The 24,628-nt window shown below is 38.1% G+C and overlaps 1 protein-coding gene across 8 annotated transcripts in view; it reads right to left on the minus strand.

Annotated features, from left to right (window-relative positions):
• Positions 1-24,421, minus strand: part of LOC110778159 (probable protein phosphatase 2C 62) — a 36,477-nt gene extending 12,056 nt beyond the window's left edge. For 5 of the 8 annotated variants that reach the window (XR_008928143.1, XR_008928142.1, XM_021982724.2 and 2 more), the window contains exons 1-11: positions 24,112-24,421; positions 22,483-24,026; positions 21,470-21,582; positions 20,632-20,698; positions 18,057-18,172; positions 17,104-17,179; positions 16,070-16,154; positions 14,230-14,393; positions 13,025-13,168; positions 12,761-12,889; positions 7,705-7,867 (exon numbers count right to left, since the gene is read on the minus strand). Coding sequence is in view for 5 of the 8 variants with exons in the window: in XM_021982724.2 (XP_021838416.1) it covers positions 7,706-7,867; positions 12,761-12,889; positions 13,025-13,168; positions 14,230-14,393; positions 16,070-16,154; positions 17,104-17,179; positions 18,057-18,172; positions 20,632-20,698; positions 21,470-21,582; positions 22,483-24,026; positions 24,112-24,295 (2,784 nt within the window). In the remaining 3 variants the exon portion in view is untranslated. Of the gene's footprint in view, positions 1-7,415; positions 7,868-12,048; positions 12,529-12,760; positions 12,890-13,024; positions 13,169-14,229; positions 14,394-16,069; positions 16,155-17,103; positions 17,180-18,056; positions 18,173-20,631; positions 20,699-21,469; positions 21,583-22,482; positions 24,027-24,111 lie in introns of those variants that run through there. The other 3 variants (XM_021982722.2, XM_056837171.1, XR_008928144.1) reach the window with 3 other exon arrangements.
• Positions 24,422-24,628: the final 207 nt, after the last annotated feature.

The raw sequence follows: 24,628 nt of genomic DNA on the forward strand, positions 1-24,628 counted from the left end.
AATATTTTGATTTAAGTTATTGATTTTAATTTATGTTTCTTGAATTAAATTATTAATCTTTATAGCTAAATTATAATTTTCAGATTTGATATTGATATTGTAAATTAATTAATTTCAGTTTTGGTTGATTAATATGTGAGTTAAGGTTTTAAATTAGTTTAGTGATTTAATTCATGTTTATTGAATTTAAATTATAAGTTATTATGATTAAATTATATTTTCAGATTATATATTATGTTTAAATAATAAATTCAATTTTCAGATTATGCGATTGCATTGAAATAATGATTTTTAATTATTAAAGCATGAATTTTTAAGGTTTTAAAATCATGGTATGATGTTTGTGAGTTATCAAGGTTATTGTTTTTATGATTTTAAGCATATTAATTATGGTTTGGCGAAGTTGTAAACTATTTTATATTGCTGGAATTTTAAAAAGGGATGCTTTATTGGAGCTTATGATAATTGGTGATCATTAGTGTAGTAATCACTATTCTAGGAAGTTAATTAATTAAGTTTCGATGTTAGGGAATGTTCTAAACATGTTTAGGATGTGTTTAGAATACGTTAGTGTTGCTGTAAATTATTAGGAATTGATTTGGGTATACGTTTCTTGATTATTTTAGGCGGAGAATTCTTTGTGGGTGACTTTTGAATTCGTTAAAGTGGCCTATCAGTTTGTTTACACAAGGTACGTACATACTTGTGTGCTTGGAATGTGTGTGATTTGTTGAAACCATATTGAAATGATTGATGAACTTCGTTATGTTGAAACGATTGAGGAACTTGGTTATGTTGAAATTGTTGATGAACTAGGTTATGTTGAAAGTGCATGTTTAATATTGTTGGATGGACATGTTAAGCATATATATTTCGTTATGAGAATTATAGCATGTTGGTATGGATGATTGATGCGAACATGTTGGTTGGGAACATTAGATTATTATACATGTTGATTCAGATCGATTGTTCAGTGTTCCCTTTTAGCTTTTCACTACTTTATAAGGGCCGAGGACCTTGTTTAGTAAGTTGAAACCTTATACCCATATAGAGGGGTTTATCAGTATTAAAGGAAAGGTTGAATTAATTGGAATAAGTCTTGTGTGACGTCTCTGTGATCACTTGTTTAATTCAAAGATAAAAGAAGTTGCGTTTACTTGTTGAATATAATATTTATGTTTGATGAGTCATAACCAAGTATTAAAAGTTAAGTCATGTAAAGTGAAAATGAATAGCAATAGCTTTAGACTGTGCACGTCTAAAGTGACGGACAATCAGGAGTTGGGGTCATGGGTAGCCTATGGCTTTTTCTGGGGCCGGATTGATCACCGGTTCTATTTTTATTTAAAAAGTCCCTCGATATCGCAGGTCATTGGGGTTTACGGAGTCGCGCCCGTACCTCGTCTTCCTTAGTGAAGAAGAAGAAGTTTCTAGTAGACAACTCAGTCCATTGACTATTTCAATTAAAATAATGTTAATGATACAAAGGTCTAGTTCAGTCAAATATAGTTTTCAAGTCAATATATCTTGATTATCCTTGCTTATGTTTTATTTAGTACCATGTTAGGATTGTTCGTTTAATAGAATCATGTTAGGATTATTATTGATTTAGTATGTAGTACTCAGCTTTGCTGATTACGTGCTTTTGCTTGTGCATGTTAATCATGGCTATGCCTTATTGATCCTGTGATGACCCAATCTTTGGTGAGCAGTCTCTAAGGATCAATAAGCATTGTCCATCTGCAGGTTTGAAGATGTTGCATCATTGGGATCGGGAATAGAGAGCTTGTATTTAGTTTTGATTTGCTAAGTTAACTTGGTTTTGTTAATTGGGACTTTAAACTTGTCGTACTATTTATATTTCCTTATTTTCGTTGGATGATTCTTGGGGACTAAATCTGTAATAGATTATTTATAAACCTAAAGTTAGTTTTATGTTTTCCGCTGCAAAATTCTGAATAAGCCGTTACGTTTTCACACGGGCGATAATGCCTTGATAATTCTCTACGTTTTATGTTAAAAGATTATTTTAGAAAAGAGAGAATTGTCGGGGTGTTACAGCTCCTAGCACCACATGTGACCGATGGAGGTGACGCCGGTGCTCATCCGGGGCTAGGAACCTTCTCTCTTTGCCTAGCGCAAAGCCTGCCACATGAGGGCATGTGGCTGCGAAGAGGGGTGGTATGTTACGGTCCATTGTAAGGTATGGGACTTAAGTCCCACATCGGTCATATGGGTGGCTGATGTGGGGTTTATATAGGATCATGGGCTCTCCTCCCCTTGAGCTAGCTTTTGGGGATGGTTCTCCTGTGGTCCTGTATCACAAGCTTTCTTAGATATGTTATTTTTATTTTTTTATCTATTGTGAGAGAGATAAATTATGCTTTCTCACAATATCTAAAACTCAAATTATATGGATTTAATATGCAAGATCAGATAAATGATTTCTTTGAAATTCTAGATATGTCGCCTATTTTTATATATAAAAAAAAGGTTCGTGTATTTTAGTTTAGTACAAACTATATTGATTCAATTAGATCCTTGTCAAAGTTGAACATGAATTTATTATTCCAATAGTTCTAGAAAAAAAAAAAAAAATTCCAATTGTATTTAATAAATTAAATGAAAAAATACCCAAATTTTATTGTTCTACTGTTTGTTGCTTGATTCCTTATGTGTTTCTACTTCGTACTAATTACTACAGGTGTGAAAGAGAAGTAAAAAAATGTTGTTAAAATGGGGCAAAATTGTCTTTTCATGAAATTTGAGGAACCAGCTAATTCGAAACGCTGCTCCAAACAGCAGAATGATATTTAGTGGATTGAAACGAATCAGTTGTTCAATCTGCTAACTACCAAACACAAACATTAGAGGGTTTAACTTGTCAAACCTCTGATGTTGGTCAAACGACTATTTTTTAGCCAATCTGCTAACTTCCAAACACCCCCATTGTGTTTGTGGTGTCCTTCATGGCAATAGGTCTCCTAGTAACATTAACCACACAAATGTTGCTTTGATTTCTAAAATCAAGTCACCATCTTTGATATCAGAATTTTGTCCCATCGCCCTCTGCAATGTTCTACATAAAATAGTCTGAAAAGCTATTGTTTTGAGATTAAAATCAATTTTGCCGGGAATTATTTTTGAGAATCAAAGTGCTTTTGTCCCATAAAGGTTGATTACTGATAATGCTTTGATTTCTTTGGAGATTTTCCATACCATGAAGATGAGGAGTAAAGGGAAGAAGGGTATTATAGCTCTGAAACTTGACACGAGCAAAGCATATGATAGAGTGGAGTGATCATTTTTGCGACAACTTTTAACAAAAATTGGTTTTGCTGATAGTTGGGTTAAAGTGGTAATGGAGTGTGTGTCGACGATTTCTTACTCATTCATTGTCAATGGTCATGTGTGTGGATCGGTCTCTCCGTCTCGAGGGCTTAGACAAGAAACCCCTCTCACCTTATTTATTTATTATGGTGGGTGACGCTTTTTTACGACAGCCGGTGGGGGTTATTCATGGGGCACGTGCAAGTAGGGGAGGCCCTGCAGTCTCACATCTTTTCTTTACAGATGGCCATTTGCTTTTTTTAAGAGCCAACCGACGGGAATGCTCAAAGATAGTTGATATTCTCAACATTATGAAGCAGCTTCCGGGAGAAAATTAACTTTGATAAATCAGAGGTCTCTTTTAGCAAAGGTGTTTTTATGTCAAAACAAGAATAGTGACTGAGTCTGTTGCAGATGAAGCCGGTTGACAAGCACAAGAAGTATTTGGGAATCCCTACTATTACAGGGAGATCAAAATGGCTCGTATTCACAGCCTTGAAGGACCGCTTGTAAAAAAAGATGAAGGGAGGGAAGGAGAAACTCTTGTCTCAAGCCGAGAAGGAAGTGCTTATTAAATCTGTCTTTCAAGCTATTCCCACTTATTTAATGGGGTGTATAAACTCCCATTGAGTGTAATCCAAGATATCCAATCAATGACGACAAATTTCTGGTGGGGGTAATGCTGACTCCAAAATGAAAGTTCAATGGATTAATTGGGACTCACTTTGTGCCCCTAAGTGACTAGGAGCTATGGGCTTCCGCGACATGGGAGTTTTTAATACCGCTCTCCTTGGAAGGCAAGCATGGAGATTGTTGAAGCACCCAAGCTCCCTCTTGGCCCATGTCTTTTTTCGCTAAATATTACAAAAATGTGAATTTTTTTGGCTCTTTCCAATAGGAAAGTTCACTTGATTAATTGGGACTCACTTTGTGCCCCTAAGTGCCTAGGAGGTATGGGCTTCCACAACATGAGAGTTTTTAATACCGCTCTCCTTGGAAGGCAAGCATGGAGATTGTTGAAGCACCCAAGCTCCCTCTTGGCCCATGGCTTTTCCGCTAAATATTACAAAAACGTGGAATTATTTTGGCTCTTTTTTGGGCTTGGCAGGGAGTTATGCATGAAGCAGTATATGGGCGTCCAAATCTCTTGGTATCGATGGTGCTGTTTGGCGAATTGGGGACAACTCCAGCCTCCAGGTTCATATATGGGATGATGATGGGAAATACTTGACCTCTAACCGTATGGAGGGATTAAGTATGGTGGAGGAGTTACTTGATGGGAGGGAGTGCAATTACAGCCTGCTATCGTGCCATCAACGAGAGAGATGTGAAGGCTATTCTTGCCATCACTCTTAGTACATGTTACAACACAACTGAGGCTTTCACCAAGGAACGAGAATACTCAGTGAAGTCCACGTATCTTCTTGGTAAGTCTGGCAACCTTGACAATTTCCATAACGCTTGGGTTGAAGTATTGAACATGAATGTCACCCCGAAGGTACGACACTTCCTATGGCGTGTCTGAACCGGTACTCTTCCAATAAGTGCTTACTTGAAGCACCGCCATATGTCTGATGTGGATGCGTTCTCTTGGTGCCCAATTTCCCAAGATATAATGGTTCGCCACTGAATGTGTTTGAGTGCCCTGCAGTCCGTGACCTATGGCTCGAGTTGGAGTGTGAAGAAATGGTCTGGAAGGATGAAGAGAGTTTTGTGGAGGTGATTGAAGCATGGAAGAGAGTTAATGAGGCGAAGCGCCAACGCGGTGCGATGCTTCTTTGGCATATATGGGGCAGACGAAATGACAAAGTGTTTAATGGCAAGGACGTCCCACACGCTATAATTGCCGACTGTACGAAAAAGCTTGTCGCGGACCATAATCAATACACAACAAAAAGTTTACACGGTTGCTCGAGGTTATCTCATCGTAGTGCAAAGAAATGGGTCGCTCCTCCCTTGGAGTATGTCAAAATAAATTGCGACGCAACGCTACAGATGACTGAAATGGGTGTGATCGTAAGCTATGCGCAAGGGCATGCTTTCTTCACAGCTTCGAGAAGGGTCAGAAGTTATTGGGAACCTTTAATAGGTGAAGGAAATCCATGGTTATGGTTGTAAGGCCCGCAAAGAGGTACGTCTTCAAGAATGTGATTCTGGAATCGGATAACCTGTAGACTCTCATCTCCCGTCTTACGAAGACCTCTGTCTACTCGACTTAACCTGATGGGATTCTAGAAAATACTTTGGATACTCTCTTTCTTTGATAATGTAGTTTTTGGTCCCGCGTTAAAAAGGATGGAAACTTTGTTGCCCATCACCTAGCTAGATTAGTACCGTTCCGTCTCGAATAAGTATGGGAGAACCATTACCCTTGTGAGGTTGCTCCTTATGTTTTGATGGACAATTTGTCCCTAACTTAATCGAAACCTAATCTTTCCCCTCAAAAAAACTAATACAAGGAAATAATCGAAAAGATAACAATGCCCAGGTAATCGTCATGGCTTCTGCACCATCTCTTTTAAAGAATTCACACTCACAAATGGCCTTGGCACAAAAACACCTCGTTGGTGCTGTAAACAAGGCGGGTTTGACAAGCTCGGGATGACACAAGAAGTGCATACCCCCCTCTTGGTGTTGTGGCCTATGTATTTTGCTACTTATGTAGTATGTGTAATGGTCTTAGTGGTTTAGTAGTTGTAGTATGTAGTTTGTAAACTCTTTTTACTTTATGCAAATTTAAGCCTATGTCAAAAAAAAAACTAATACTATGAAAAATCAAATATTAGGCCCCGTTCTTTTGGACTTTATTGCAGTTCCACTCAGTTCAGTTCAGTTCAATTCAGTTCTGCCCATTCAGTTCAGTTCAGTTCAGTTCAATTCAGTTCAGCTCCATCCAGTTTAGCTCCGCTCCATTCAGTTCAATTCGTCCGCGTTCCCGAAGGCACCCCTCTCTTTCAAGAGGATTCGCGGCAGTTCAGTTCAAAATAACGAATTCATCTTTCTTTGTAATTATTTTTATTCTCGATATTGCAATTAAAATTGACAATTATTATATATATATATAAATTATTTCTTATCGTTATTATTACTTAAATATTACTATTATTATATTAATATTATAAATTATTGTTATTAATAAATAATTATGATTATTGTAGTTATTATTTATTCAGTGCCATTCAATTCAGTTCAGTTCAGTTCAGTTCAGCTCAATTCAGCTAAGTTAAGTTAAGTTCAGTTCAGCTAAGTTAAGTTAAGTTCAGTTCAGCTAAGTTAAGTTCAGTTCCATTCAGTTCAGTTCAGTTCAGCCAAACAAAATTCAGAAGAACAGGGCCTTAGTATCTTAACTGTTAGTGTAAAAAAACCCAAAGCAGGGACTCTCTCAACACCGCTATTGTGAATCATGGAACGCTACTAATTTTAGCGTTCATACAATCTACCCAACCACTACTCCCCCGCTATTGAAATCACTAACTTGTCAAACACCCCTATTTTTACACTAGCGTTTTGACTTGATCTAAACGTTATCCGCTACCTCAATCGCTTATCGCCGAACACGCCCTAATTAAATAGCTAAATTTCACATGTGGCCTTGACTTACTTTGTATATAATGATCAACAGTTCTAACACCTATGATTTCATGTGGTTGGATAGTCATTTGTAGCCACGACTACCGCGGATCTAGAAAAATATAGAGTACGGTCATTATTAAAAAATTAATGCTAATTAATTGAATTTAAGTATTTTTTGAAAAAATATATGACTAATTTACTAAATTATGGTTTTATATTTTGCCTAAGTAACTCCCACTATGCTGGATCCGGCAATTCGACCGCGATAGAAATTTTGAGTTCCGATAAATAGTTAGTAAATTCAGGTGACAAGAACGCAGCCAAAGTCTTACCTATGTCAGACTCGTATTCTTGCCACCAACAGGCAAGAGTGTTGCTTTGAGCACAAGCCTAGTGTAAAGCAAGCACCCTTGCAGCAAAAAAGGCACAAGAGCGTGCCCCTGCAAGTTTCAAGTATCTTGATATTCAGCCGCGACGTTCAACATCACTTAGACGGGCACAAATTATAGATCTTGGAGTAAATGAATAGATTATCACCCTCTGAAAATATCTACAGCGGCAAATAAACTTTTGTACTATGGTTGCATCAAAAACTTAATAATTACACCAGTAAAGAAAAGTAATAAAAGTCAGCAGACTGTTACCCAATTTGAGTGCACAAAGAGAAATTGTGGATTGGGGATGGGGGATGGGGCAGCACATATGGTTTCATTGCCTTTTATTTTGTTTTCACTTATTTTTATTGGCACCTTAGGAATGGCATCGCAGATCAGTAAAAGAAAGTGGGAGCAAGAAACAAACCTCATCGTCTTTGCAAAAGAGACACTATTACAGTCACATGATCAAGCTTGCCACCACTGTATCCAGAATGTCCAGCTGCCTGTACGGCATCTGCAAAGGGACTTCTTGCAGTGTCTGACCTCCCCACTTCTTCTGCTTTGGAAGCTAAGAGTTCTGCTAGGTTCTGCGAACAGAGAGGAGAAAAGCACTCAAACGCAGTCATCAAGGGATGGGCAAAATCAGATATTAGGAAATGTTAGTTGAACTCTGCTAAAATCAACTAGTGTCTGACACGACCATCGTATGAAATTTTGCATGGCTTTGATCCTATATGTGTCCAAGTGTCATACCCAAGTCTGAGCGCCGAGTATCCTACTAGATTAGGACACCAATGAGCCATTGGGGATACCGTATTTGATGCGGCGAGAAAGAAAACAAATTGATTTGAAGGCAATCAAAATGTGTGTATTCTCATATTTATGAATTCTGCATGCCAACTATTAATTAGAACACTAATCACTGGCTATGTTATCTTCACCTTATTTTTATTACTCACTTCATATTTACTTATTCTTGTTAATCAGTGGCAGATCTGGGGGGTACAAGGGGCTATAGTTGCACCCCCATTCCCTGGATCCGTGAAATAAAATACAACTGTTTTTAAGAGGGTTTGTTGTATTACTTGTATATAAATGAAATCCGGCATTACACCTCACAATAATAAGGTTGTCTCAGCTTGTTGAGGGTATTGCAAACTCGTTACTTCAAAACAAGAGATGCCGGGTTCGAACCTTATGTTTTTCCCCACCTTTTTTCCTTTGTTTAGGTCTTATGCCTTACTTTCCCATTGTTTAACTCTTTAATTATTTTACTTTTCCTATACTTTAACTATTTATTGATTTAAGTTTTCCCATTTTTCAATTCTGTAATGATTTTAGACGCCTCCTAGATAGGGGTGTAAATGAGCCGAGCCGAGCCGAGCTTTACCCTGTTCATGTTCATGTTCATTTAACTTATGCGAGCTCGAGACCGAGCCCGAGCTTTTAACCGAGCTCAAAAATTTGTTCAAGCTCGGTTCGTTTAAAATATTTTGTGTTCGCGAACTGTTCGTGAACGGCTCATTTATTAATCGAGCCGAGTTTATAAACGAGCTTTAGAGTATAACCACTTGAAAATCTAACAAATTATAATTATATCTAATAATAAAGATTAAAGTATACATTACTTTATTTGATAAACAAACTAATAATTTAGAAAGAGTCAAAGAGCAATAATTTAGCAATTAAAATTTTATTTCAAAATATTTTTATTCTATTATAGATTCCAAAAGTCAAAAACATGATTTTTATTTATATTTGAAAAACGTATATATGGTAAAATATGATACATAACATAACTAGACGAACTTGTTCACGAACATAAATGAACGAGTTGTTCATGAACATAAATGAACAAGTTGTTCATGAACTTAAATGAACGAGCATACATATGGTCATGTTCAAGCTCGTTTATTAAGCGAGCTTAAAAAGTTGTTCAAGCTCGGCTCGTTTAGTAAATGAACGAACATGAACGAGTTTTAAACGAGCCCGAGCCCGAGTAGTTTATTGACCGGCTCGGCTCTCCGTTTGGTAGGGCGCAAAACATTTTCATTGTAAAATGATTTTCCATGGAAAACATTTTTCAAGGGAAAACACAATTCCAAACTAATTTTCCTTTGTTTGGTACCTTAAAGAAAAATGGGAGAAGATGGTGAAGATTGAGGGGAAGAAAGGAGAGGGAGGTAAGGAGGGAAGAAGGAAAAGTGGTTTCCCTCCCTTTCAAATGGAAAAGGGTTTTCCACCTTGGAAGGAGTCCTGGAAAATTATTTTTCATCCCTTACCCAACCAAACAACGTAAAATGATTGAAAAGGGGAAAATCGTTTTCCATGAAAACATTTTACGCCCTACCAAACGGAGCCTTAGTGTTTTCTATTATCAATTAACCACAAAAGAAGCTTATTTTCCAATTTATTTTCAGATTGAAGTATGGTTTAGGAGGCCCGAATTAAGAAAAAGACACAACCCATCAAGTCATCAGCTGCACAATGGATTCAAGCTCTACAAAAATCCTAGGCATATGAAGTTCCCACTTCTTTTTCCAGCTAAAAATCTTATTATCCACAAAAAGCTACGCGTAAAAGATCCTTCATAAGGACATTAAAAACAGTTTGTTAAAACGGATTTTTCATGAAATACCCCCGAGTTTTAGCGTAATTCACCAAACGCCCATCAAGTTTCAGAAATACATAAAATACCTTTCACAAATGACTTAATACCCCAAATATCCCTTCATGACGTCATCAACCCTAATTAACATCTAATTAACCCGTTAATTTACCCATTTTTCCTAATTAACCCACTTTTTCCTTTTTAATTTTATTTTTTCTTTCCCCTCTCCCCTTACCTTTCCTCCGCCGTCCACACATATCTTCTTCCTCTCCCGCCACCGCCTCGCCCCCATTTTCTCCCTCCTCGATCCCATCACTGCCCCCGGAGACGAAGAAAGCAAACTATGGCTAGTTTGGCCTACCATTCTACCATAAACCATCAACCCCCTCCATTACTGTTGAACATCTCTCTTCATTCCCTCATCTTCCATCGAATCCCACAAAATCCCTCTTCGAATATCTTCTGAATTAGCCCCTAATCCTCCCTCCTAGACCTCACTTTTCGACGAAAACAACGATCTCTTTCTATCGTCGAAGCCATTGGAGACATTCTCTGCTTCAATTCAATAGCCCCCAAAATAAATAAATAAACCCAAAATTCAGCCAATATCGTCGTCGCTATTCATGGAGGTCATCTCATCTCTCTTTCTTCTCGCCGCCCAAATCGACCCCGCTGTTCATGGAGGTCTCAATTACAAGTCCAATTCTGTTATTTGATTTCATTCGATATTGATTAATTGAAGAGATTTGATAGGTGGGTGTTTTTTTGGGTTGATTTGCGTTTAATCTTTTATTTATGGATTTATGCACAAGCTTTGTTGGTTTGGGTTGATTTGGGTTGATTTGCGTTTATTTATGGTTGGGTTAATGGGGGATTAGGTGGGTAATTAGGATTAGGGGGGTTAATTAGGGATTAGGTGGGTAATTATATCGTAATTGGTTGATTATGAGGATGATGACGTCATGAAATGGATATTTGGGGTATTAAGTCATTTGTGAGCGGTACTTTATGTATTTCTACAACTTGATGGGCGTTTGGTGAATTACGCTAAAACTCGGGGGCATTTCATGAAAAATCCGTTGTTAAAACAATGGTGGGTCAGGGTTGGGGTGCAAGCTCAAGAAAGCAATTTATGTTACGACCTCTGACAAGCTTAATTGGTTAACCAGCCAAAGAGTTACGGGTAAGTTTCAGGGTTGGTTAGGTCTTGGGTTCCGATAGGTTAAGTCGGTCAGGGCTGTGCAGTGGGTTGGATGGTTTGAGGGTTTAGGTGGCTTGGGCTGTGTTAGTCCAGACTTGAGGGTACTTTTTCAAATTAAGTTGCGGTCAATGGGTTTCTCCAGTTAGGTGAGTTGGGCTGAGTCAAAGTGGGTTTGGCCGTCCAAATTTAGCACTTTTTAAAATTCAAAATAGTTTTAGACTTTTAGTTAGTCAATTCAAGCTCAAATTCTAAAATAGTTAATCTTTTTGTAAATAGTTCAAAAAATATTTGAACTATTTAGATATGTCGGTTAGGCTGTGGCGGAATGTGCCGGTTTAGGTGGGCTGGGTTTGTTAGTGTGTCAGGTGTCAGGTGTGACACAACACCCATGCCTGACCCCGAGTGTGCCAGGTCCACGCTTCCGGGCTAACCTCGTTGACCCACAAGTCATGCAGGTCAGGATAGACCGGGTGAGACCCGGCCCAGGGGCCACCTGTGCTCCATGTTCTACAGATTGAACTTGATGCTCAAGGGACATATTCTTCCCCTTCAGTTTAGATGTCATTATGCGACCACGTTGTTTAACTAGTCAACTTCAGATGGTTAAACTGATTAGATAATGGATGATATGCAGGCTCTTAATCAGTGGGATGCATTTTTTCGAGGTGAGCAGACAAGGGACTATATCACAGTTTAATCACTGGAACTGGTTGCTATGACTAGTTTTTACAGTAACATTTTAGAACAGGAGTCTATGCAGTGTATTTTCAGGGTGACTAGTTAAAGGGAATCAATCTTGATTATCTGATGATTAAATCAGTTGAAAAAATAATACTTTCACTGCACCTGCTGCTTCCAGTTGGGTGGTGAAGTATGTATGTTCAGTTAAGAATACTTTCACTAGCTCCTTGCAGTCTACCCAATGGCTAAATGCTTTTGGGTATTCCATCAAGAAAATGTATGAAGGTATGTCAAGTGAGCTCCCTAAGGTGGGATGGTGTAAATTTGTGTGGAATAGACTCACTGTTCCTAAACACAGATTCATTATGTGGCTTGCAAGCCATGACAGACTCAAAACAAGAACAAGGCTTCACAAAATGGGCATTGGGTGTGATCAGCTTTGCCCTGTTTGTGGCAACAATGATGAAACTGTAAAACATCTCTTCTGTGATTGCACTTTTAGTGCTAGCTGTGCTGCTTCCTTGTTGCATTGGTTGGGGTTGCATTGTACCAAATCTGACATGGGACAGATTATGATCTGGATAAGAAGATCCTGCAAAGGGGACTTCAGAAGGAAGGTGGCCTATACCACTATGGCTGCTTTGGTCTATCACATCTGGAGAGTCAGGAATACAGCTGTTTGGGATATGACAGTGCCTACTTTTCAGTCCACAGTGCAAAGAGTTCAGTCTGATGTGAAATGTAGAGTTCAGAACCTAATAAGTAAGAGGGTAAAGCAATCAGATAGGGATTGGTTTTCTTCCTTGTAATTCTTTTTTGTTTCTCCTAGGTGTGATGTATTAGGTTTTATCAGGCTGCTGCCTGTTCTGTTTTCTTGGAGGTGTCTTGCCTTCCAAGTTTGGGTGTAACCTTGGAGTTCTATTAATATATTGCTCTCTTACTTGCCAAAAAAAAAAAAAAAAAAATAATGCTACTTGATGTACATACCTGTAAAGACATCCCAACTTCCACAGCTCTGGAAACCATGGAAGCGATTTCCTGTTCATATAGATTATCAAAAAGGCCATCAGTTGCTGTTACGATCACATCCCCATCTTCTAAATCAATGTGGTATTCCTGAAACAGAGAGCATAATCAGCTCCAATTTTACTATCGTGTTCACCGGGATATTCAAGATGACGGATAGCTATCTCTTTTATTCATTAGTTTACAACAAGCATTCCAGCTGGAGCGTTATAGATAAGAAAATACCTCCGCATCTTCAACTAAATCATCACCCAAGCCAATGGCATAAGGAAAACTGAATTCGTGAACCATCGGAGAAGATTTTTGGAAGACGGTTCCATTCCGGATTAAAACAAATCCCGAGTCCCCAATATTTGCCACATGGAGGACCTTCAATAACAATGAAGTTATCAAACAACTGACCTTAGTGAACAAGAAAATCATATTATATTAGTTTCTACATTTATATGCCAAACCTTCAATTAAAACATTCATACAATGATTACATTTATGTTAGAATGATCCTGATAACCAAAATTGTGTATAGGTAGATTACATAGTTAGCTCGACAACATTAGAAGAGTGGATACCTTAATAAAAAATAGTTTCTGTGGCTTTTTGTTGATGAACAAAATGGCATATTTCTGAATACAAACTTCATCAGAAGATATGAGAAAGTGCAACAAGATTGTAATTGAGTGTGAGCATGTAGATGTTACAATTCAATAAATGAGGACAGAGGACTTCTCAGCGCAACAACTTAAGATGTGCATCAATTACTTCAGATACGAGTTCTCTCACATCTTAGCTTCTAAAAAAGATCTTAGCTCTATATGATTCCGTGATTGGATCTACTATTGAGGATTGTTAAAGGACAACCAATGAAGTCGGCTAAGGTGATTAAGCTTTCGTGAGTGGTTATGCCAGATGTCTCAGCAGAGGAATCCTTTTCCGAACTTTTCGTTGCCAAGACAGTTAACCAGGCCTTTTATACGAAGATTCATGGTATTATGCTGTCTATCTTCTACAAGAAGCTGGAGGATCCACTACTAAGCGAAAGCTATATATTTGAACGAGAAGTAAGAAAAATAAGAACTTTTAAACAAAGAACTTCCCATAAACATCAATTTAGACATCAGACAAACACTCCAAGGAAATAGGAACTCTAGTACAAAGATAGATAAAAACTGGGGAATTACTGAAGTAGGGTGGCTTAGCTTAGATTTTTTTTTAAAAAAAAACTTATTGAAAAAAGAAAAGCACGCTGATAGATAAACCCTCTAGTTCCAAAAAGAGGAAACTAATGTAGTCCTCATCAATGAAATGATTAAGTCAGTTGCACCAATTTAGCAAGTTATAACTTGAGATCCATTCATTTTGGTCATTCGGCAAAACGACAAATTAGGACAGGCCTCTTACTACTCATTACCAACAAGAAAAAGTCACTATACCTCATTAGCGACATGAGCAATTAAAACTCTAGCCGAACCAGTTGATTGTGCCATTGCAGCACTTTGCTGGAGAAGCTCTTTAACATTGGTTAATCCAGCACTGTTCTTTATTAGCCTTTCACAGTTAAGCATGAATTCATGAGCATACATTCCCATGGCCACTCCTGTAAAAAGAAGTCAAACAATTCATTAGAAAATATTTTAACCATCTGGAAGAAAGATTCTGCATTCCAGACAAGAAAGTAAATAAATTCGGACTAAGGGGAAGCAATACAACAGAATACTAATTTCTCGTCAGAATGGATAAACAAAAGCAAGGAAACCCCAATATAAAATCTGCTCAACGATGGGTGATTATCATGCAAAATAATAATGTATAATGAAATCTAAGGTTCTCTCTTTCCAAACACATTAAAGACCTAAACAAAGGGGAAAAACATGAGTTAAATCTCTTGTTTGAAGTAACGAGTTTGCAATACCCTCAACCAGCCAAGACAATCTTATTATTGTGAGGAGTAATGGCGGATTTCATTTATATACAACAAACCCTCTTAAAAACAGTTGTATTTTATTTCATGGATCCGGGGAATGGGGCTGCAACTGTACCCCCTTGTACCCCACCAGATCCGCCACTGCACAGTGCATTACATAGTGTTTCTTGACAACTAACTTCATATAGATTTAAGTTCCGTCTGCAAGAATACTAGATCCCTTGGGATGTTTCTCGCAGATTTATGTGCATGATTTTCTTTTTTCTTTTGGGGGGTTGTTGGGGTTTGTCAGTATGCATCTGTCTCTTTCTATATCATTATAGATCATAGGTACTATGTGGAACCAGGAGATGAATATTAATATAAAACATCTACTAAAAAGACCACATTGATCAAAGAAACCAACCTCATCCTTGAACAAATTGCCTCATATCTCAATTAAGTGCACCGGAAACTAGGAACTAACGTGTAAGAGATGTCAATGTTCAGGAAAGGAAAATAAATAGATGGATAGGTCAGTCATAATTTTATGCACCCAGTTTACTGAATGACAAGCCCCTCAAAATCTTAGGCAACAGGGAGTTGTCAGAGTAAGATAGTTCTGAGTCAGAACTTCTGACGTTCTTTGTAGAACTCAACAAAATCCAGGGAAATATTCTCTCTGTCTATTTGTTTGCTAGCTGCTTTAACCTGATGGAAATAGGACTGGAAAAGAATTATTTTACAGATTTGCTAATTGATGTGGACTTCTTTGAGGCTCACCAAACTTGCAAATGATCCCATCATAAACAGGTTCCGTTTTCTACCTAAATTAAGATATTGACAACACTTCTCAATATCTAGGATATTAAAGAGCATACAAAAACATTTAGAACTCAAATTTTGATGATAAGTAAGACACTTTTAGTTAGTACTCAGTACATAATCTTCGGAAATCACAAGGTTGGGTTGGTAAAATTTTGTATATCCAGAAATCAAGGAACCACAACAAAGCAAGTTGGCTGATGATGATTACAATTGTTCAATCTCCGTCAAAAATTATTCATCAACAAAAATCCTCTCCACAATCGAATCCTGCCGTGCACAGGATTTGTCAGCACTCAGCAGGCTAAATCTAATGTCTCAAAGAACGACCTCTTGTATTTGTAGCCTAACTAATGCATCTATGATATACGGTCTGTTGGAATTGAAGGGGTAAGCTGATCAATACCTAACCACCCCTTATTTTCTAAACGCAAACTCTCATAAGAGGCTATTTAGCAATGACATGATATTTGTAAATAAAATCACGATAACAATTATGGAGAAACCAGTAAGTGATATTTGCAATCAGCAGGTAGAGAAGTCACCTCCAAGTGACCATTGACCAACGCCATCTGCCACACCAAACCAGTTGTTGGAAACAAAATGGGCATCCTTTGCACCTGTCAAAGCCTGGAAATTATTATTCGTTGAATTACTGAACTGAATGTAGACTAAAGGTTCGGAAATCTGTTTCTTAAATCACCATCGAGCATATGCAGCAGCAGGGTATCCTAATAAAAATAAATAAAATGAAATACTACTTAACTTCCCCAAAAGTATACCACCGAAAACTAGAAATTAACAATTTTCTTGTAGACACATCAGGATGGCCTTATCATTGGAAGTTAGCCACACAGTACATGCTTGACTATGCGCAATGCTCCAATTAATACACTATTAGTATACAGAAAATTCTACTCCACGTTTACATTATAAACTGATCATACATCAAGTAATCCTCCAAAAATTAGCATTTTCATCCCAAGTATGAGTGGAGGTCTTGTTTGACTGTTGAAATTGAAATAGTCTGCTGTTGCCGACTACTTCAAAGGGCCAGTTGGCCCAGAAGGCTTTTATAGGGAAAAGGCAAAACTCAGATATGGCTATGTGGCAAATAAGTGGTAAATAAAATTGGGGACTATAGTCAGAACTCAGAAGAGTACCAAATTTTAAGCTTGACTTCAGAATTGACTACAACAGTGTAAGTTGAAACTTCTAAATATACATTGATAAAGAAGTTGAAGCTTCTTAGAAAGGGTGATGAAGCATAAATGATTTGTGATTGGATGGAGTAAACAATTATTGCGATGTTTGCCATCAGCTTGCTTTACGCGACTGATTTATGAGGAGGTGGTTTGAGGCCTCAAGAAGATATCCTTGCTTGTTTACTTTGAATAAGTCAATTTACTACAACAATGATTAAAACTGGAGGTACATGTACATCCACTGAATCTGTATAACCAGGGCACAAACATGCAAATTACCATGCTGGATGCATACAATTTGGGCTCTCTCTCGGATCTCCAACAATTAAAAGAAGATAACCTCATATGAGAAACTTAAAAGAGACCATCCATACCTCAGAAGAATGAGCCAGTGACGCAACAGCTGACGAAATAGTAAAAGCAGGAGACGAGGTTTCCACTTCGTTCAGACTGTAAGGGAATAGGGGCACAAGAAAAAAGTAACTTCACCCATAAGTAACATAACCAAGTAATGCATTAAATTATTGAATGTAATCTACTACCTCTGTTTCCTTTTATATTCCGGTTTTATTTCTGGCCCGTTCCATTTTATTGTTCCTGTTTGGAACATTTCATTTCACGGCCTCTTTCCCATTTTACCCTCAAATTAATGCCCCACCCAATGCGTCCTATACACTTGCGCCACTAACTCCAGCACACACTTTCTTTAAAAGTCATTTACCCCCACATCCCCCACCTAATGGATCTCACTGACCCTGATATCTCAACCCACCTTATTTCTTCTTATTATGATAATATCTATTTTCGGTATTTCCCCACATTCCTTGTGCAAACAACAAAAAGGAAGAGAGGGCGTATAACTTAAAAACTAAAGTAAAGAGCAGTAAGCGAAACACTTTGTATTGTCAATAGTAATGAGGGAATCTCTAGACAGCATCAAGACCTTTTTAAAATTTTGATCCAGCAGCACTCTCTCCCTCCCCTTCCCTTCCCTTCCCTTCCCTTCCCTTCCCTTACCCCACCCCCCCTCCCCCCCATTTTCATTTTTCAAAATCAATAACCTAAAGTGTGCTTCAAAAGTCAAAGACAGGAAAACCCTGCAGTAAAGAGTTCATATAAAACCATTTCCATGCTTCTGTATGAATACACTAAATGAAACAAGAACCGAAGAATTAAGAGTAAAGAGGATATATGCACGGAGTTTAGGCAGGCATATACCCAATGAAAAATAGCAAAGAGAATTAACATAAAAAAGGGGCTGTGACGCAAATTTGTAAGGTTACTGCATTTCTGGCAAAACATTATAAATCAGAGTTTAAGAATCTACCTAACAAGATCCGTTTCTTGTGAAGCTATCTCTGACGTAACAGGACCAGCTGCTACCGAAGTATCAGTAATATCATTATCAGGTTGTGCAATAGTTTGAGTCGTGACACCATGAACCTGAAGGAAAAGTGGATAACACATTAAAAAAATTCAAGATACAAAGTCAAACGGACTGCCTTTTTTTGCTACCGTCTTCATTAGTTCTTGAATGAGAAAAAAAATATTTACAGAAGTAGTGAGCAAGTCCCAGAGAACTACAGACAACAAACATAAACTTCTCTAGATGAATCCCTTCTTAAGTCCAAAGATATGATAACTGACATAAATCGCAACAAAAAAACAACATTCACTCACCAAAGAAAAGAGGAGAACAAGACGGCGGCATTCAACGGATCATGTATGTATATTACGGAGTAGTATTTGGCCATCCAAAGGATCTTACGGTTGTAACGGATATTAAGAAATTCCAAAGTAGGTCTTTAATGGTGAGTTTTTATGCGACAAAGCAACCTTTCTTGTTAAATATGGTTCTTTTCAATGGGGGTTCTTCCTATGTTCAAGTTTGAGACATTAAATAGAGAAAAAAACGATTAAACTCAAAATATTCCACTTGGTTTATCGAAGACTATTTGCCCTCTCCTAACTTAATTTTTACGGATTTTTCATGAAATACCCCCGAATTTTGGCGTAATTCACCAAATGCCCCTCGACTTTCAGAAATACATAAAATACCCCTGTTTCAATACTTATTACATGAAATACCCCTATTTCAAAACTAAATACACCAAATATACTTAATGACGTCATCAACCCCATAATCAACCCCTTAACGTGTAATTAAAGTACCTAATCCCTAATTAACACCCCTAATCAACCCACCCACTAACAACCCACCCATTAACCCACCAACCCACGTACCCATTTCTTTTTCTTTTCTCTCTCCCTTCCTTCTTCCATTAACTCACTGGTCTCTTCCCCTTCCTTCTTCCATTAACCCCTCAAAAATCAGCAACCTAGATTGCAGATTCCTCCCCACCACGCCCACCGTTTCATTTCTTCTATCTCCTCCTCCTGCCACCGTAACAACCACCACCACTGCTATTAAAATACCCCTCAAACATCAAGCAACCCAGATTCACGAATCAAGCAACCCAGATTCCTCCACCACCTTGCCACCGTTTCATTTTTTCTCTGAATCTCTTCAATTTACTCTTAATTCATTCCATATTTCTCTCAATTTATGTTTGAGCTGTAGTTATTTTTTCAATTCAAGCATTTTCAAGCATTTTTGCCGGACGATTTGGTAGTCTGTGGGATTACTTTTTGGCAGAAAATTAAATTCGGACGATTTGGTAGTTTGTGGGATTTCTTTTTGGCAGAAAATGCAGAGGATTGAAGAAAAATGGTCGGAATCGTTCAATCGAGTGATGATGTCGAAACTCCTTCACCTCTGCTATGAGTTCGACTCGGTGAACTCAACAGAGGTTCTGATTAGCGGCGAAATTACCGGCGGCGCCGTCGTTCCTTCAGTTAACGACGTCGACGGAGATTTCGGCTTCGCTCCGCTTCACACCGCTGCGGAAAACCACACTCTCCACTGCATTGAGTTGCTCCTCCGCAAAAGAGCACGAACGAACGTGAAAACAAAGTGCTGTTGCAGGTGTTATTGCAGGCACATCGGTTGGAAATGGTTGTGTTTGGAGGAGGTGACTTGGTCGTTTCTGGGCTGCGGGTTCGACGAAGACGAAGGGCAGAGTAGCAGCAAAGTAACTTCCATGGAGGGAAGGGAAGAGGAAGGGGGTGAGAGAAACGAAAAAGTAATTAGGGAAAAAAATGGGTTAATGGGTGGGTTAATTGGGTTAATTAGTGTTGATGACGTCATAAGGGTATTTCGTGTAATAAGTATTGAAATAGGGGTATTTTATGTATTTCTGAAAGTCGAGGGGCATTTGGTGAATTACGCCAAAATTCGGGGGTATTTCATGAAAAATCCGTAATTTTTAATACTTTTTAAAAAATGTTCTCTTGCAAACAGAAAGACCTGCAGATACAAGCCAGTTGGAATGTAATTGATTTGTGCACTATGATAGATCATGACATATTACCTAAAACAATATCCTATGAGCTGCTTAAGGTCAGTCCTCGTACTACTCCTTCCGTCCCTCTTTAATTTATGTTTAATATCATGCACGCGATATAACAAAAAATTAATGTGGATAATTTTTATTTTTTTTTCCTTAAACAATGCAAATTACGTTTTATTAATAATGTTTTCACTTTTATCCAAAATCTGACTTTGGGAAAGTGAGAGAGATTTAATGTCGCAATGGGAAAGTGTGAGAGATTTTAATACCACAACGAATTTGATTGATTAAAATAATCATTTGACACTGTTTTGACAGAATATCAGGGGAATTTATGTGACAATACAAAAGGAAACATTCCAAACGTAAAGATTAAAAAGGGAAGCGCAAACGGAATACGTAAAGAAAATAAAAAGGACGGAGGGAGGGAGTTATACTTAATCCTCCCCTCTTCCCCCTCCGAAAGGAAGGGGGTTGTAAGTCTAATCATACCTCTGAGGTATCTGGTGGAGATGCAGCAACTGCTGTCATGGAATTTGCAACTGTTGAAATCTGTTTGCTGGTTGGGTGATGCGGGCACATGAAACAAGCATAGTGAGACGAGTCATGAGAACAAAACAGACTGATACCATACATCCATATATAGATCCATAATCTACTATCCATCATAGCAAACATTATCGGTTATCTATTGTCAATTTGTCATGTATAGAAATAGGTTGACATCCAGAAACCTATTTCTTTAAGTAAAATATTTGACATCCATATCTCTCATAAAATATTTGAAATGATATCCAAAACGTAAGTATTTCTTTTAGTAACCTAAGGTTATACACATAGTTTTCTCAAGAATGGGTGAAAAGTTGTTTTTATCAAACAGAACTCTGATATTTTCTTTAACCTTTTATATTCGACAAAGGTGTTTCTTGAAACTAAAAACTCACAGTAAACTAAAACAAGGATTCAAGAAGACACACGAAAGAAAAAGTGAAGGCAAAATTTTTTGTTCGTTGTAGCAGCTTTATGTGAAAAATCTGGAAAACACCAAGTCAAAGTAAAAGGCAGCAAAAGTACTCTATCACCCCACCCCAAAGGAAAAGAGAAATAGGCAAGTTTCAAAATAAAACAGAAAATACCAACACAACAATGACAACTATCACCCCACCCTTAATGCATTACCCTCGATCCAAGCATGCCCTAAAGGAAAAGACAAATACAAAAATGAGCCCTCACATAATTGAAGACATGTTTAATTAAAATGGTGATTTGTAAAGGTAGCCCATTCAATTAAATTTTAGGAGTATCAAGGGGAATGAGAGAGTAAGATTACCTGTTGATACTAACTTCAGCTGAAGCTATCCCTGATGTTTCGGGATCGGGACCAGATGTGTTTGAGCTATCATTACAAAGTTGATCATCATAAGGCTGTGAAATGCTAGGAGCCTAGCAGGGGAAGCATCGTCAACAAAATGAACAGAAACATGATACTTTAGAAAGAAACCAAGAATACAACCCTGAAAACAATTGTCTCTCCTAGATTTATCTCTTTGACAGAAGTGAACAACAATTGGATAGTTAGTGTCTACTTAAATCCGAAGTTCCGAACATAAACAGGTTTACCTCTAACAGTTCCTAAATGAAACTTGTCCTTCAGGAAAACCTAGATAATCTACAAACATAATTTACCAATTTTTTTGAGTTTCAGAAACAAAGACTAATACTTCTACATTCATGTAAGTCCTTAGATGGTTATGTAGAATTGCTACACATTTTTTTTTCAAATACATTTGTTGTCTTTTGAACGTTACAGAAGATGCTAGACTGAGTAGACTCCTATGTCCCATACCGATTCCTCCAAGTTACTCTGCCAGCAGCCACAACTGGAGCAGACTCAAGAATAAGATTGGGAGAATAGAGCCTGAACTTATTGGGAGAATAGATTGGGAGAAGTTGTGGACTAATAAGATCAAATAAGTTCATCTCCCAATCTTATTTTGCAAGTTAAGGACTAATAAGAGCACATCATGCTTGACTATGTTTATAGAAATGCAAGCTTTCGAGAGGCTTGTTCTCTCCCAAAGATAAAATAAAACAAAAGGAAACACTGTCAAACACTCAATATAACAGTTCTCCATGTCTCTTCCTCTCATTGATCTCTATTATGTATAAAGCTGACTTGCTTTCTCAAAACTAGACTGTTTATGTTGTACTTCTAATATTACCGCTTCCCTATACTGAATGCACAACAGTTAGATACCTAACAAGCCAACAAATAGTTATTACATGTAAAGGGTAAAAAATGAACTGCCTTTTTAAAAAAAATAAATTGAACATACTACTAACCTTATTGGAGTCTAAAGATGATCCCAACACAACATCATCATCAAGCGAAACAAAACTCGTTTCCTCATCAAGAATTGGTTCCGCTTCTAGCTTTTTAGACAACAATTCTAGTGAATCGTCATCTTCATACACTGACATTGGATGACTTTCTGCAAAGACACTAGCCTTCTCAGTCACATCCTCCAATGAAATAACCATATTGTGCTCAGTCACATCCTTCAATGACACTTCCATATTGTCCTCAATCTCACCCTTCACAATTGCATCCTTTACAGTCTCATCCTCCACAATCTCTTCACCCACAATCTCATCCTCCATAATCTCAAAATCCAAAGACACTACCTTTTGGTCCTTATCCTCCACAATCTCATCCTCCACAATCTCCTGATCATCCATGATCTCCTCGTCCTTCACAATTTCATCCTCCATGACCTTCTCGTCCTTCACAACCTCATCCTCCATGACCTTCTCGTCCTTCACAATCTCATCCTCCATGACCTTCTCGTCCTTCACAATCTCATCCTCCATGACCTTCTCGTCCTTCACAACCTCATCCTCCATGACCTTCTCGTCCTTCACAATCTCATCCTCCATTATCCCGTCCTCCACAATCTCATCCTCCACGATCTTATCGTTCACAAACTCATCCTCCACAATGTCTTCATCTGTGATCTCATCCTTCACAACGCGATCCTTCACCATCTCATAAACCGAAGACACTACCTTTTGGTCCTTATCCTTTCCAATATCATCCTTCAAGTCCTCCACGATCTCGCCCTTCAGAATCTCACCCGCCACAATCTGGTCCTTCACAGTCTCATCCTCCACAACCTCATCATCCAAGGACACCACTTTATCCTCCTCAGTCTCATTTTCCACAATGTTATCGGTCACAATCTCATCCTCCATAATTTCATCCCTCACTCTTATCTCTTCTTTCACAATCTCACCCTCAGAAAACAGTACCTCATCCTCCACAATTTCATCCCTCCCTATCTCTTCTTTCACAACCTCATCCTCCAAAGACACGACCACGCTAACACCAATATTAGACGACTCATCACCACCATGTTTAAGCTCATCGTCCTCATCACTCAACTCCTCAGAAGCTTTCCTCAGTTCACCGGCCTTCTCAATCATCACACCATCACTTGAATCACCAATCGCAACAGCCCCATTCCCTACCCGATTTTTACGCTGTGTCTCATCAAAATTACTCAAATCCTCCACTCCGGCCGTTGAAATTAAATAACTATTATGTTCATCTTCAACAGAATTTTCACAAATTTGAACATCAGATTGTAAATCTACAACAGAATCCGTATCTTCCTTCAATTCAGCGCTATAGCTGACAAAATTTTCCGCCTTACTGTGATCACTCTCATCATCAGTAACATCATCAGTAACATCATCAGCTTCACGACCTAAATTTTCATCACTTTCTCTCTCCAATTCTACATCATTTCCAGCATCAAATTTATTTAAAGTTTCAGAAATCTCACCCGCGTCACCGAATTTGAAACTGACGCTACCATCAGCGAGCTCTGCACAGCAAAAATATCCAAACATAAGCGTCGAAAATCACGAATTATCGTCAAAAAAAAGTTGCAACGAAACAAGCGATGTTACCAGTTCTAGAAATTATATTGAATTGCGAAGAATCAGAAGAGAGTTTTGCGACTGCTGAGGAGAGAGAAAATCTGCGCCGAAGAGGAGCGAAGCGGATGAAGGAGGAATTCGTATGAGGAAAGAGATTTAGTGGGAGAGAAAAATGAGAGAAAATGGGGAGGTTGGTGTGTAGCATATCAGCCATGAGAGGATTTGAGCAGAAGCTCTAGTGAAGAAGGAAGTTCGACTAAGTTGTTACCATGTTTGCGTTAGCGGTGGAGATGGAGGGAGATATCAGTTTGCGGAGGGAAATGACGTCTTGTTGTCTTGTTTTATTCTTTTTTTTTTGGTTCGAAAGAGTTACTTAATCCATTACTTCAGCAAAAAATTTACAGTGCATCATAGTTTCAGATAGTTTCCACTCTTGGTGGAGCAAAATTACAGCCATCCACTTCATGTGGCACAAAAATACAGCCATCTATGGCGCAACCGGGATTAGAATTTAAAGTTTCCAAAAAAGAAATATCATTGTTTTCAG

This window comes from Spinacia oleracea, chromosome 2 (genome assembly GCF_020520425.1).
Source record: "Spinacia oleracea cultivar Varoflay chromosome 2, BTI_SOV_V1, whole genome shotgun sequence".
In the NCBI taxonomy this organism is placed as follows: Eukaryota; Viridiplantae; Streptophyta; class Magnoliopsida; order Caryophyllales; family Amaranthaceae; genus Spinacia; species Spinacia oleracea.